Genomic DNA, 16,034 nt, shown 5'->3' on the forward strand with positions numbered 1-16,034 from the left:
ATAACTTTCACCATTAGACTCATTTTTCTGTCCTTGAAAAAGAGCAAAGTCACTAGAATGTTGCTGAACGGGTCGCATTATTTCTGTGTTACATTTTACATGTTCACATTTCTAATATCCTTTCTGACAAGAAGATGTTTCACTGACGCCCTGTCTTTGAACATGTGCCTTTGAAAATGTGTGTCCTGTAAGCCGAACCACTCGCCTAGCTGCGAAAAAGATTTCACGCGGCTGAAGCAACTCTGTATATAGCATTTGCACATCAGAAACGGATTTGCATCTTCCGCACTCTGGCCAACGGAGCTTAATTCTTTGAAATACGAGACGGATAAGAACACAGAATCTCGGACTTGAGTGCGGCTTTCTCCACTTTGAATTAAATTCCGTTTGAAATACATTTGCTGCTTAGGTCTGTCAGGGCAGTAATGCCTTTATTTTCTCCTTCAGACGGCCTCTGAGTCCCAGAGTCCCTCTCCGCATACCTGTAATTGAAAATATGAAAGAATTAATGAAATACAGCTAATGGCACAGATCAAAAAAAGAGCTGGCAAATTTAAATTAGCTGGGTAGGTGGGTATGAAATTGCTTTCGGTGGCTTGTGAAAGCAAAGCTTAAAACTTGCAGCTTAAGAAAATACGGAGTAACAGTTCGGTGGGAACGGGGAATCGGGTCGGAGCCGGAGCCCGCACACGGTCGGGCAGGGGCGGAGGGAGCCCAGCCCACCAGGATCCAGTAGCACTCTCCACATTCGGTTTAACTGGCGCTAAATATAACGAACCTTGTTGAAGTTTAGCATTTAGCATCGTGGTTGGGCTGTACCGTAGGTCATATAAGGGTTGTTGGGAGGTGAGTTCATCTGTGCTGGTGTGTGTTACTCTGTGCTCTCTGTGTGTTTTTATAGACACATTATGTGTTAGAACAGTAAACAGGAAGTCAATAATAGTAATAATGTTGTATTCTCACTTGCATGATAAGAGGGTGTGTATTTTAGGTATTGCATCGGGCTTGTGCATGTTTGTTGTGTTTATTGAAAAAGACCAGCAGATGGTTCGAACTGGAATTCCTGTCTTGTCACACCTGGTCTAAGTCCAAATCCCCCTGCTGTTTGCACTCCCACTCGTGTCCAAGCACGGCATGTGACACACACACACACACACACACACACACACACACACACACACAATGTTCCATATACTGCCACCATTAACACGCCGTGCTCCAAGATTTCTTTTCTTTTATGACAGATATCGTCCGTTTTTTAAACATATTCCAAATAGATGAAAATGATGCAGATAGTGGAGAGCACTTACACATCTGAGCTGTAAATATCTCTGGGTGGGATCCTCCGTCCCTGCTGTTGTTCTGAGCTCCTGTCTCTCTGCTCTGGGTAGAAACAGTTGAAATGGCGCCTGTGCGTCTTGTGCCGCCGTCCGTGTTCCCCTCGAGTTCTACACAGAAAGGCAGACAGGAGAGAACGTTCCAGCACCCACCGTGTGTGCTGCAGGGGGGGAGGAGCAAACCGGCCATGCCGAACGAGAACTGCGGCAGGCGGTAGGCCTCGCCACACACGCACACACACACATGCGCATACACACACATGCGCCCACACACACACACACACACACACACACTCGCACGCACACCCGCCCACTCATACACACACGCACGCACGCACACACAAAAAAAAAACACGATTACACTGACACAAAATCTGCTTTAGCTCCAATCAGTAAATAGATGTCTGTAAATCAGGGGTCATTATATAAATAGGCCTGCTAAGCAAGAAATTAATGATAACAATTGACACTTAATGCATGCGGATGTCCTAAAACCTTATCTTATCTAAAATGTCAATTTAGCACTTATCTAAGAGACCCAACGTCAGTACTACTACATCAGAGACGATGGATGGCTGTGATTGGACGAGTGTGTGGGGGGTGTGTTTCGGCGGGAGACCGGAGGCGACGGATGGCTCTGATTGGACGGGTGCGCGGGGGGTGTGGCTGCACGTGCGGTCACCTGATATGTCATGGGGCACGAGCGGCAAGGTCTCTGGGTCAGGACGGCTGAGACAGACGCAGGTTGCAGGTAGAACGTTGTTCCATACTTCCCAGACTCCATGTTCTCATTCCACATCCATTCATAGGTTGTAAACACTTTTATTTCTTGGGCATTTTCCTTTGCTTTATCCTGGCTGGATTTGCTTACTTCAGGGGTCACACGACGTCCCGGCCTGGCTGGTTGTTATTCATGAGCTGTTTTATCTCGTTAATAAAGTTTGCATGCAGACAGCATCGCTAGCCGTATCAGATGGCTGCCATTTTATATTGTGCCTTTGATGACACCGTGCACTTGCTGCGTGTCCGTGTTACGTCCTATCCAGGGCTCAAGTGGGAGTTGTAAATCTACACAGAGAGCACTTTTTGGCAACTGTCCGTTTTGTTCTGTGAGGGCTGAAAGTGTAATTGATCAAAATGTTGCCTGCGCTTCTCCCCCGTGGCCGAATGGCAGGCTGAGAGCTCTCATCCGGTAATGGCCTCCTTCCTAAAGCTGCCTGGATTTATGGTGGCCATAACTATAGTACTTCTCCTCAGCTCCAATACCTCTGAGGCCTTCTGCGCGCTCCCACAGAGCAAGCCCTACTCTGCCGCCATCCATATCAGTGTGTGTGTGTGTGTGTGTGTGTGTGTGTGTGTGTGTGTGTGTGTGTGTGTGTGTGTGTATGCGCTAGCCTGAAAAACCACAGTGGAACACCATTACAATTATGGTTAGATAACAGCTTTTGTCCCTGGTGTCCATTCTGGCTAATAATGATGTTTTCATTAAGATTCCATAATTCAGCACATTCACCATCTTGCTGGCGCCCCAAGACCACAGCCTCCCGTTCAGGCCCGTTTCCCCATTACGGAGCAGATTAAGGGCCCTTTGGCCCCCCGAGAGTCTTCATTAAAAATCTCAGGCGATAAGACTCGTTTTGAAAGAGGCGGCAGGCTGAAAGGGACCCGGGAGAAAGAGCCACTGCTGGGCTCGCACCGCCGTATGCCGTACGTCCTGAACGCCCTTGGTCCGTTCAGAAATGTCAGTCATCCACACTGTGCCGCACCGTTCGTGACTGACATTTCCACACAGCCGTGAGACACACAGTTCGGATGTGGCCGTGTGATTCCTTCTGTTCGAACATGTTTATATACCACTGAGCATGTGCTGAATCATGTGCGCACACACGCACACACACACACACACACACACACACCCACACACAGGACTACATCCTGTTCTGCGATCTGTAATATCGTTATCTGTAAGATCACACAGGTGCCGTGTGCGTGGTCAGAGGTGTGTTTCGTTGTGGTGTGGTGTGGGAGTGGTGGATGGAGAGGGCAGACACAGTGACAACAACACTCGCTTCATAACTGATCACTGCACTGCGGCCTCATGGGATCGCGGGAGGAGGAGCTCCTGACCGCTGGAGGGACCGAACATAAGGAGGCGGGGCCCGTGTTCATGAAGTCCTGCTCCCTCTGAGGGACCCTGCTCAAGGCTCTGCTGGGCCCTGGCTTTGGGGTGGTGCTGATGGTGGTTTGGGGTGGTGCTGATGGTGCTTCGGGGTGGTGCTGATGGTCCTTTGGGGTGGTGCCGTTGGACGTCGCAGATCTGTGCAGCCCTGGGCGAAGCCAGAAGTGCTAAATCCATCTGACCACTCTCACCAAGAATGACCTTTAACCCACTACAAAATGTGAGGGGGTGTGGGGACGTGGGGATGGGTGAGGAGTGTGGGACATGGAGTGAGGGGACGTGAGGCGTGTGGTGAGGGGGCGTGAGGCGTGTGGTGAGGGGACGTGAGGCGTGTGGTGAGGGGACGTGAGGCGTGTAGTGTGTGGTGAGGGGATGTGGGGCGTGTAGTGAGGGGACGTGAGGAGTGTGGTGAGGGGGCATGTGGTGTGTGGCGAGGGGACGTGAGGCGTGTGGTGAGGGGACGTGTGGTGAGGGGACGTGAGGCGTGTGGTGAGGGGACGTGAGGCGTGTGGCGAGGGGACATGACGCGTGTGGCGAGGGGGCGTGAGGCGTATGGCGAGGGGGCGTGAGGCGTATGGCGAGGGGACGTGAGGTGTGTGGCGAGGGGACGTGAGGTGTGTGGTGAGGGGACGTGAGGCGTGTGGTGAGGGGACGTGAGGCGTGTGGTGTGTGGTGAGGGGACGTGAGGTGTGTGGTGAGGGGACGTGAGGCGTGTGGTGAGGGGACGTGAGGCGTGTGGTGTGTGGTGAGGGGACGTGAGGTGTGTGGCGAGGGATGTGAGGCGTGTGGTGAGGGGACGTGAGGCGAGGGGACGTGAGGCGTGTGGCGAGGGAACGTGAGGCGTGTGGCGAGGGACGTGAGGCATGTGGCGAGGGGACGTGAGGCGTGTGGCGAGGGGACGTGAGGCGTGTGGCGAAGGGACATGAGGTGTGTGGTGAGGGGACGTGAGGCGTGTGGCGAGGGGAAGTGGGGCGTGTGGTGAGGGGACGTGAGGCGTGTGGCGAGGGGACGTGAGGTGAGGGGACGTGAGGCGTGTGGTGAGGGGACGTGAGGCGTGTGGCGAGGGGACGTGAGGTGAGGGGACGTGAGGCGTGTGGCGAGGGGACGTGAGGTGTGGCGAGGGGACGTGAGGTGTGTGGTGAGGGGACGTGAGGCGTGTGGCGAGGGGACGTGAGGTGAGGGGACGTGATGCGTGAGGCGAGGGGACGTGAGGCGTGTGGCGAGGGGACGTGAGGTGTGTGGTGAGGGACGTGAGGCGTGTGGCGAGGGGAAGTGGGGCGTGTGGTGAGGGGGCGTGGGGACGTGAGGCGAGGGGACATGAGGTGTGTGGCGAGGGGACGTGAGGCGTGTGGTGAGGGGACGTGAGGTATGTGGCGAGGGGACGTGAGGTGTGTGGTGAGGGGAAGTGGGGCGAGAGGACGTGAGGCATGTGGCGAGGGGACGTGAGGCGTGTGGCGAGGGACGTGAGGCGTGTGACGAGGGACGTGAGGCATGTGGCGAGGGGACGTGAGGTGTGTGGCGAGGAGAAGTGGGGTGTGTGGCGAGGGGACGTGAGGCGTGTGGCGAGGGATGTGAGGCGTGTGGTGAGGGGATGTGAGGCGAGGGGACGTGAGGCGTGTGGCGAGGGAACGTGAGGCGTGTGGCGAGGGACGTGAGGCATGTGGCGAGGGGACGTGAGGCGTGTGGCGAGGGGACGTGAGGCGTGTGGCGAAGGGACGTGAGGTGTGTGGTGAGGGGACGTGAGGCGTGTGGCGAGGGGAAGTGGGGCGTGTGGTGAGGGGACGTGTGGCGAGGGGACGTGAGGCGTGTGGTGAGGGGACGTGAGGCGTGTGGTGAGGGGACGTGAGGTGTGTGGTGAGGGGACGTGAGGCGTGTGGCGAGGGGACGTGAGGCGTGTGGTGAGGGGACGTGAGGCGTGTGGCGAGGGGACGTGAGGTGTGTGGCGAGGGGACGTGAGGTGTGTGGTGAGGGGACGTGAGGCGTGTGGCGAGGGGACGTGAGGTGAGGGGACGTGAGGCGTGTGGCGAGGGGACGTGAGGCGTGTGGCGAGGGGACGTGAGGTGTGTGGCGAGGGGACGTGAGGTGTGTGGTGAGGGGACGTGAGGCGTGTGGCGAGGGGACGTGAGGTGAGGGGACGTGAGGCGTGTGGCGAGGGGACATGACGCGTGTAGCGAGGGGGCGTGAGGCGTATGGCGAGGGGACGTGAGGTGTGTGGCGAGGGGACGTGAGGTGTGTGGTGAGAGGGCGTGAGGTGTGTGGTGAGGGGACGTGAGGTGTGTGGTGAGGGGACGTGAGGCGTGTGGTGAGGGGACGTGAGGCGTGTGGTGTGTGGTGAGGGGACGTGAGGTGTGTGGTGAGGGGACGTGAGGCGTGTGGTGAGGGGACGTGAGGCGTGTGGTGTGTGGTGAGGGGACGTGAGGTGTGTGGTGAGGGGACATGAGGCGTGTGGTGAGGGGGCGTGTGATGTGTGGTGAGGGGACATGACGCGTGTGGCGAGGGACGTGAGGTGTGTGGTGAGGGGGCGTGAGGCGTGTGGTGAGGGGACGTGAGCGTGCGGCGTGTGGTGAGGGGACGTGAGGCGTGTGGTGAGGGGACGTGAGGCGTGTGGTGAGGGGGCGTGAGGCGTATGGCGAGGGGACGTGAGGTGTGTGGTGAGGGGGCGTGAGGCGTGTGGTGAGGGGACGTGAGGCGTGTGGTGAGGGGACATGAGGCATGTGGTGAGGGACGTGAGGTGTGTGGAGAGGGGGCGTGAGGCGTGTGGTGAGGGGGCGTGAGGCGTGTGGTGAGGGGGCGTGAGGCGTGTGGTGTGTGGTGAGGGGACGTGAGGCATGTGGCGAGGGAACGTGAGGCGTATGGCGAGGGGACGTGAGGTGTGTGGTGAGGGTGCGTGAGGCGTGTGGTGAGGGGACGTGAGGCGTGTGGTGAGGGGACATGAGGCATGTGGTGAGGGACGTGAGGTGTGTGGAGAGGGGGCGTGAGGCGTGTGGTGAGGGGACGTGAGGCGTGTGGTGAGGGGACGTGAGGTGTGTGGTGTGTGGTGAGGGACGTGAGGCGTGTGGCGAGGGGAAGTGGGGCGTGTGGTGAGGGGACGTGGGGCGTGGGGACGTGAGGCGAGGGGACGTGAGGTGTGTGGCGAGGGGACGTGAGGCGTGTGGTGAGGGGACGTGAGGTATGTGGCGAGGGGACGTGAGGCGTGTGGCGAGGGACGTGAGGCGTGTGACGAGGGACGTGAGGCATGTGGCGAGGGGACGTGAGGTGTGTGGCGAGGGGAAGTGGGGTGTGTGGCGAGGGGACGTGAGGCGTGTGGCGAGGGATGTGAGGCGTGTGGTGAGGGGACGTGAGGCGAGGGGACGTGAGGCGTGTGGCGAGGGAACGTGAGGCGTGTGGCGAGGGACGTGAGGCATGTGGCGAGGGGACGTGAGGCGTGTGGCGAGGGGACGTGAGGCGTGTGGCGAAGGGACGTGAGGTGTGTGGTGAGGGGACGTGAGGCGTGTGGCGAGGGGAAGTGGGGCGTGTGGTGAGGGGGCGTGAGGCGTGTGGTGAGGGGACGTGAGGCGTGTGGCGAGGGACGTGAGGTGTGTGGTGAGGGGGCGTGAGGCGTGTGGTGAGGGGACGTGAGCGTGCGGCGTGTGGTGAGGGGACGTGAGGCGTGTGGTGAGGGGACGTGAGGCGTGTGGTGAGGGGGCGTGAGGCGTATGGCGAGGGGACGTGAGGTGTGTGGTGAGGGGGCGTGAGGCGTGTGGTGAGGGGACGTGAGGCGTGTGGTGAGGGGACATGAGGCATGTGGTGAGGGACGTGAGGTGTGTGGAGAGGGGGCGTGAGGCGTGTGGTGAGGGGGCGTGAGGCGTGTGGTGAGGGGGCGTGAGGCGTGTGGTGTGTGGTGAGGGGACGTGAGGCATGTGGCGAGGGAACGTGAGGCGTATGGCGAGGGGACGTGAGGTGTGTGGTGAGGGGGCGTGAGGCGTGTGGTGAGGGGACGTGAGGCGTGTGGTGAGGGGACATGAGGCATGTGGTGAGGGACGTGAGGTGTGTGGAGAGGGGGCGTGAGGCGTGTGGTGAGGGGACGTGAGCGTGAGGCGTGTGGTGAGGGGACGTGAGGCGTGTGGCGAGGGGAAGTGGGGCGTGTGGTGAGGGGACGTGGGGCGTGGGGACGTGAGGCGAGGGGACGTGAGGTGTGTGGCGAGGGGACGTGAGGCGTGTGGTGAGGGGACGTGAGGCGTGTGGCGAGGGGACGTGAGGTGAGGGGACGTGAGGTGTGTGGCGAGGGGACGTGAGGTGTGTGGCGAGGGGACGTGAGGCGTGTGGCGAGGGGACGTGAGGCGTGTGGCGAGGGGACGTGAGGCGTGTGGCGAGGGGACGTGAGGCGTGGGGCGAGGGGACGTGTGGCGAGGGGACGTGAGGCGTGTGGCGAGGCGATGTGAGGCGTGAGGCGAGGGGACGTGAGGCGTGTGGTGAGGGGACGTGGGCGTGTGGCGAGGGGACGTGTGGCGAGGGGACGTGAGGCGTGTGGTGAGGGGACGTGAGGCGTGGGGCGAGGGGACGTGAGGCGAGGGGACGTGAGGCGTTGTGGTGAGGGACGTGAGGCGTGTGGCGAGGGGACGTGAGGCGTGGGACGTGAGGCGTTGTGGTGAGGGACGTGAGGCGTGTGGTGAGGGGAAGTGGGGCGAGGGGGCATGAGGTGTGTGGCGAGGGGACGTGAGGCGAGGGATCCAACCACGGGAGGAGAGCCAGGCTGAGAGAGCATCAAGCCTCCACGCCAAAGCGAACGGGGAGAAATGCGCACGTAGGCTCCAGCACGTCCATTAACACGCAGCACATTTGAAAGTGTTCATTAGCCACATTTGATCTGGCTCTGGATTGGGACCACATCTCCCTCACAGTGGAGCAGGTAAAGTACCCACGAATCAATTCCGCCATTAATGCTACGTCTCCTTCCCAGCAGCCCGAGGTGTGAGTGTGTGGAGGAGCCTACTGTTAATGGAGGCGTTTTACCTCACCCACACCCACCCACTCTGGTCATTAGCAGACTGAGGACCAGGCCCACTGACTGCATTCCTTCCCATCCGAGTTCAAGCGGGTCACGTGCCACACCTTGCCTTCTTTAGGCCTGGCTCTCACGTGCGTTTGCAGGGGGGCGTCACACGTAACCTGAGCACACGGGTTTTACCTCCCGCCTCCCCACCGTGCTTTACAAACCCACACGTGCATGTTGCAGTCTGTTATTGTGCTACAGTGCAGAAGGTGTGATTGTTAGTGGAATCAATAAGTCCACCATGATGAAGATCCACTCTGAGCATGCAAGGTTGGTGTGGCACGGAGAACACACGCCGTTCCTTCCAGAACAGGTTCGGCTTTGTGGCTGCGCGGGTGACCGGCGTTTTTCAGCTTTGAGGACGGGGATCTAATTGAAGATGATCTTACGGATAAGAGCTGGAGACCTCTGGCTGCGGGGACTTGGTGTGAAAGTGTGGAGAGGGTTTTTGTTATTCTCCGCCCGGCCCGGCCTCATGCCGAGTCCCCATCACACTGCCTGTCATACCACGCTAAAGCGTTACGACTAAAAAATATCATTTTAAGAGGTGGATATCACTTGGTGTCCGCAGGCGGCTCTGGTGTAGTCTGGTGTATTTCTCTTACGTTCGGGTTCCTTCATTGATTCGTATATGTGGCTAATCCCTCCCCTCCCGGGGCGTGATGTGTTTTCACGTCGTTTTCTCACGCAGCCCCGTTCTTTTGCGTTGTTCTGCAGCACGAGAGGAGAACGTGGCCACGTTCCGCGGCTCCGAGTACTTCTGCTACGACCTGTCGCAGAACCCCATCCAGAGCAGCAGCGACGAGATCACGCTCTCCTTCAAGACGTGGCAGCGTAACGGCCTCATCCTGCACACGGGCAAGTCCGCCGACTACGTCAACCTGGCCCTGAAGGACGGTGCCGTCTCCCTGGTCATCAACCTGGGCTCCGGGGCCTTCGAGGCCATCGTGGAGCCGGTCAACGGCAAGTTCAACGACAACTCCTGGCACGACGTCAAAGTGACGCGCAACCTCAGACAGGTAATGCTAAAGAGAGGACTGGCGTTCAGTGCCATGAGTTCAGTACACTGGATAAAAAAAAAAAACCCCACGGTGAACCATTGAACGGTCCTGGTTTTAATAAATTAAACTTTTTTTAATTTAACAAATGTTTTAAACAATCAAGGTCAAAGATAAGTGAAGTGTTGTGTTTAGTGGCTGGTTATAGTCTCTCAGTTCAACCGCTGGAGTGCTGAGAACATTTTCTGGCTCCTTTGGTGCATTCTGGCTCTTCTCGAACTGTTGTAGGTCAGATCATGACACAGCGTTTCTACAGGGTCCAGCTCAGTGGCTGGTTGGTTCGCTGTTTGAACCACACCGCAGTTGATTGGTACCTGTCATTTGTGTCAGTCATGTATTACTCAGAACAGCCAATCAGCTTTGGTCAGTATGTGGCATTTAATTTTCTCCATTTGTAACTTAAATTATTGCAAGGGCACATTTTCACAAGTCACGACAAGAGCTGTGTGTCAGAGGAGGGAAAGTCGTGGCTACAGCAGCAGTGGTGAATATTTAGTACCCTTAGTGTAGCGTTGGCATGTACCATCCTGACTGCTTCTTCCAACGAAGCCTTACATCTCAGTTCCTGGATAATGTTGCATATTAGAATTATTTATTCATTTACTTATTTATTTTTACTATTATGATTATTATTGTTATTATTACTGACCATCCGTGTGGTATGCAGACTGTTCTCATTATTTGGTTGATTCCACACCTTTGCAGTGATCTGTGTAGGACAGCCTGTCCTAGGTAGTTCAGGCTACCGATATTACACTTCCCTGACTTCAATTACTGACAGAGATCAATTACTGAAAGGTGTACTTTTAAGATAAAACATTGTTTATTTATATCACAAAGTTTTAATTCCAGACATCACAGTTTTCATGAATGACCTTGGTTGTTAAAATAGTTTGTTCGATAAAGATATGGCAATGTAATATGTTTTGTCTGAGTTAAATAAGACTTAAATAAGATGAGTCTTAAATAAGAGTCTTAATTGTCATGGCTAATATATGAAAATCTGTCAGCTAATAGAAAAAATCTCATTTTAAAAGCAGTTTATACAGACTTCAAGAAAATGAAAAACCCTTTTTCCTCACAGCTGAAGTGATTCAGCATAACAGCTGTAGTTGTTCAGTTCTGTGTTCATTTACTTTTGCCCTTTCACTTTTCTCTGTTTTAAGAGTTACTCTCTCTTGCTCAGGGCTCACACCTCTAACCCCGTGATTAGACTTGTCAAGCAGTAATCTCTGCCAACGCCATCAGCAGCGTGATGCCTTCAAAAGGCTTCTCTCTCTCTCTCTCTCTCTCTGTCAATCTCACTCACCCTCTCTCAGCCTGTCTGTCTCTCTTTCCCCCTCTCTCTCTGTCACTCTCACTCTCCCTCTCTCCTTCTCAACCTGTCTGTCTCTCTTTCCCTCTCTCTCTCTCTCTCTCTCACTCTCTCACTCTCTCTGTGTCTCTCTATCTCTCTATCACTCTCCCTCTCACAGCCTGTCTGTCTCTCTGTCACCCCGTCTCCCTCTCATCCTGTCTGTCTGTCTCCCCCTCTCCCTCACTCTATCGCTCTCTCTTGGTCTGTCTGTCTGTCTCACCCTCCTCCCCCTGGTGAACAGAGCCTCTTATCAGAGTGGCAGAGACACACTTCAGCCAATCCCAACCCTCCCATTTACCCACAGCCAAATGCTCTGTGCACTGCATTTCAAAATATGTAAATATATGTGTATTGGTGCTGCTCCCTGTGGTAGTAGGTTAGGGTGACGTGTCTGTGGCGCCCCCTGTGGTAGTAGGTTAGGGTGACGTGTCTGTGGCGCCCCCTGTGGTAGTAGGTTAGGGTGACATGTCTGTGATGTCTGTATGCTGCTGCCCCAACACATGGAATAACAGCTATTTTGAAACCCCGAAGACCCTTGTGCAGGAGCCTGCCGGAGAGCAGGACAGAGCTTTTAGCATTACCCCGCAGTTCACCTTGAGAATCAGCTGCTAAAACCATCCTGCGTCTCAGCCCAGAGGCTGTTTGACGAAACGCAGCATCAGCAGAGTGCTGCATTCATAACTGTGCTCTTCCTCAAAATTAGGACATCATCACTGTAGAGGAGCGTTCGTTTAGTTCGGCGTTCGTTTAGTTAGGCCTGTTAAAACGCGCATTTTCCATTTCATAAACACTGCACACCTGTTCCACTACCTGTGCAACAGTTTAGGCCTCCAACCAATAGAGGCATCCCTCTTTCTTTTCTTTCCTCTTCTCCCTTTTTCACTCTCTCTCTCTCACACCTCGTGCCTCAATGGACGACGCGTCGGATGGGAGCTAATCGCTAACAGAGCGGCGTGCCCGGCACCGTGGCGACTGTTCACACGTTCATCTCTCAGTTCTTTTCATTAACGGCCTTTTTTGTTCACTGTTTCATTTCCTTTCTTCCCCCTTTCCGCAAAGCACTCGGGCATCGGACACGCTATGGTAAACAAACTACATTGTCTGGTAGATATCATTCCTATTGTTCTTTGTTTTTTGGGTTTGCCGTGTGCTTCCCTGGCCCTCTTCTGTTTCTCTTTGGGTTTCTTTCTAAAACAGAACGATTGTCTGCTAGCAGCAAACAAAATGAATAAATAGGCGGAGAGTGGGTGGGGTGTTCCCGCTGTCGTAGGTTTTTTCCCCTCCCTCTCTGGTTTTCTCCACACAGCTTACCTCCTTGTTTCTGCCTTTCTTTCTGAATCTCCTCTCTCCGGACGACCTTGACATGTGACTTTCTATGGGGTTTAGTATTTTAACAACAAAAAATTTAATAAAATAATCGTTTTTTTTCCCCACTTTATTTCCTGTTTGCTGAATACTGTCAACAAAACTGGCAGAAGCTCACCACAAAGACCCAGAGTTGTCAAACGAACGTCTGAACAAACGAGCGTTCGTCGCTGGAGCTCTGACAGTTGTTTCCAGTAGAGTGTGCATGGCCCACCGGAGTCTCCATCCTCAGCTCACACTCATTGCCTCCTCTCCCTGACCTTCGGCACTAACAGCTTCCGGGTCACCTGGCCTGCCCTATCAGTTTTCCCTCGCATGTTCTTCATGCTGTCGTGACCTTCACATCATCACCATCCTCCTCCTCCTCTTCCTCACTTTCACTTGGCTTGGCGTTTTGGCATGCGCATGGGTTTGGGGCTCGGCTTTGCATGCTGCCTTAGGCCGAGGCAGGGGATTGGTGCTTGTGTCCTCTTATGTAAATTAAGCGTTAATATGCACAGCTGGCTGTGTTCTGTGCGGCTCGTCCATTTGTAGTATAGTGTGAAGTATGTGAATTTGTAGTATAGTACAGTAGCATGCAGCACATTTAGGAAGCATGCTTATTAATGTCTGAACTGACCAGTTGCTCGTGGAATTTGACTCATGTAAAAAATAAACAAACAAACAAAAAAAAAACATTCCCATGAGCACGTTACAAGAGTGACGTTTGTGACGTTGTACTAACCTCTCAGACCTGATGAGTAAAAGCAGGGAACTCATCTCTAACACTGATCAAAGATAAAGAAAATATGCTGCCGAAATATTTTCTTTATCTGAGTCCAAGTGTGAGCGCAGACACTCCTGACGAGCGCCCGGTGCTGCCTAGCCTGACCCAGCGCCCCCTAGTGTTCAGACTGGCTACTGTAAGAGACGACCAGTCCTGCTCTTGCTACTGAAACAGAAGCACTCCACGCAGGCCCGAGAATCATCAGCGGATCTCTCTCCCCCCTGTATGTCCCTCCACTCGGACAGGTCACCATATCGGTGGACGGCATCCTCACCACCACGGGATACACGCAGGAGGACTACACCATGCTGGGCTCGGATGACTTCTTCTACGTGGGTGGAAGCCCGAGTACTGCTGACCTGCCTGGATCACCAGTCAGTAACAACTTCATGGGCTGCCTGAAAGAGGTAGGGTTTGTGTGCCAGCCGTCTCTCTCTCTCTCTCTCTCTCTCTCTCTCTCTCTCTCTCTCTCTCTCTCTCTCTCTCTCTCTCTCTCTCTCTCTCCCAAGACATCATGTGGTCTTGTCAGGGCAGCCAGACTGGAACAACTTGGAATGGAAAGTTGGAGCACCATAATAGATTTAATAAAGCTTATCTGGTGAGAAGGATGGCGTGGACATCAGTATCTGTGGGGCTCCCCTGTAATGAAATTCACAGGACTTGTGCATTTTCTCGACATGAAATAGTTTCAGCTGTATTTAATTTGGCTTTTCAATTGCGGTAAATCATTTGATTAAGGTTGCAGTGGCCAGGGATCGGGCCGGCGTGATTGGGCGAGATGAGATTCTGCTCCGCAGAACGAGGCGGGCTCTGAACGAACGCTGAGTGTGACGTGGGCTCAGGGTGAGAGTGCGGGTTTCCAGAGGGCAGAAATCTCCAAGTGGACAACTGAGCCGTAACTCTGTGAAGCTACAGTGTACGTAACGGAGCTAGAACAGCACTGGGGCGATTCAGACGTCTTCTTCTTTTAACAGCTGTCCCTTATAATAAATGTAGTCTTTGTCCGCCCTGGAGTCTATAATCACTATGTGGCTTGTGCCTTAATTTAGCTGTAAGTGAGCAGGTAATCTATAACAAGGACAATAGTGGGACCATCAGCAGAACTTGCGAGGACTACATCACAGGTATTGTTTCACACCGTCTGTCATCTTCTGGAAGCCTAAAGAAATCCCCTGCATCCATTTTGTATGCTAACGACCGTCCCTCCCCTGGTGATGGTATCTGGTGCTGGAACTCAGATGCATTAGTGTTTGAATAAAGTCTCATTACCCAGGCCCTTTCCTCACCCAGAGCCTGGCCAAAGTGGAGTCCATTTCTGAGATTACAGTAATCAGTTTCATAAGTGGCGTGATGTAACCGCTGCTTGTGCGGGCCCGGTACCTGCCGTGCCGCGGTCGGATCTCCCGGAGCCGGAAGCATCCGGGCCCGGCGTCTCCGCCAGCAGTCCCAGCTCTACCCGCTTGCTCCCATATGGGAGAATTAGGCGGAATTATTGTGAAAAGCGACATGCAATGGTAGATTATGTACAGGTGTGGGGCTGAGCTGAGCACCGGTGTATGCAGCGATTCGTAATGCACACGAGAATTCATACAACGCATTATATTTGGGTAAGAAATGTAAGAAGCTTTGCGTGGATCCCGCAGGAGTTTTTATTTATTTTTTCTAAAAATGTCGTTGTCGCCTCTGTAGCGGGTCGAGCAGTCGCACTGCATGGCACAGGTTTGCGTGTGGCAGGTTTGGAGCGACCTACATCTGAGAATAGTGGCTCATCACCAGTGTCATGCCCGTACCTTGGGGAAGACGTACCTGCAGATACTTGGATGATACATCTCCACTGGATGACATCAATAGACGTCGCTGTGGTGACGTGTTGTCGTTGTTAAAGGTGTTGCTCTTGGTCCCATTTCTGTAGTCCTGAGAAGCTCTAGAGAGAGGAACTCTACACGGGGCTGGAGTACTTAGACGTTTAGAGGCAGTAAACGTCTGCCCCGCCACACTGGCATGGCCGCCGTTGAGCGGACATGTTTCACGGGGCCAGTGTCCTCCGGCCTGCCGGACCGTCACCCTGGACCCTGGTGCACTCTGCCCTCCCTCGGGAGCAGGGAGCCCACATCCAGTGTTCAGTTAGCAGCTCTGCCCGCGTGGCCCCTCGCTAACTAGATTTATCCCATCGGCTATTTATCCCACAAGCCATATAGTTGCTCTCTAAGCACGCGGCGCTCAGTGTCTGGGATCGCAGATACGTTTATGCGCTGGTTTATGTAGGGGTTTCTGCTTGTGCCTTTATTTGATGGGACCTGCAGCAGCTGGGAGCGCTGATATGCTTTTATGTGCAGTTTTGTTAGAGAGCAGGAATTTGAAGACCACTCCACCTAGTGGCACGGAATACTAACTGCAGTTGTCACCCTCACATTCACATTGCTCTAAATGTTTAGGTCTAACCTATATTGTATTATAATATAATTATTATATTATAAATGTACCATGAAAGTTATTTTCCAAACGTTGATAATGTGAATATAAAGCCGGTTCTTGGCTACCTTTGAAATCATAACAAGGCATATTAGGAATCCCACTCACACTCTCAAACCAGCCCAGTTGTGCCAGACCGTGAAGGGCATTAACCAGAATGCAGCTGTGTGTGTGTGTGTGTGTGTGTGTGTGTGTGTGTGTGTGTGTGTGTGTGTGTGTGTGTGTGTGTGTGTGTGTGTGTGTGTGTGGGCGTGTGTGTGTGTGTGTGTGTATGTGTGTGTGGGCGTGCGTGTGTGTGTGTGTGTGTGTGTGTGTGTGTGTGTGGGCGTGTGTGTGGGCGTGTGTGTGTGTGTGTGGTCACGCGTGTGTGTGTGTGTTTGTGTTTGTGTGTGTGTGTGTGGGCGTGTGTGTGTGTGTGTGTGTGTGTGTGTGTGTTTGTGTGTGTGTGTGTGTGTGTGTGTGTGCGTG

General features: G+C 54.3%; 1 protein-coding gene across 23 annotated transcripts in view; it reads left to right on the forward strand.

Moving 5' to 3' along the window:
- Positions 1–16,034, forward strand: part of nrxn3a (neurexin 3a) — a 263,670-nt gene that overhangs the window by 51,297 nt on the left and 196,339 nt on the right. For all 23 annotated transcript variants that reach the window (XR_013121942.1, XR_013121943.1, XR_013121944.1 and 20 more), the window contains 2 exons: positions 9,266–9,567; positions 13,340–13,501. Coding sequence is in view for 20 of the 23 variants with exons in the window: in XM_076978954.1 (XP_076835069.1) it covers positions 9,266–9,567; positions 13,340–13,501 (464 nt within the window). In the remaining 3 variants the exon portion in view is untranslated. The remainder of the gene's footprint in view (positions 1–9,265; positions 9,568–13,339; positions 13,502–16,034) is intronic.

Source organism: Brachyhypopomus gauderio, chromosome 17, assembly GCF_052324685.1.
Source record: "Brachyhypopomus gauderio isolate BG-103 chromosome 17, BGAUD_0.2, whole genome shotgun sequence".
Taxonomy (NCBI): Eukaryota; Metazoa; Chordata; class Actinopteri; order Gymnotiformes; family Hypopomidae; genus Brachyhypopomus; species Brachyhypopomus gauderio.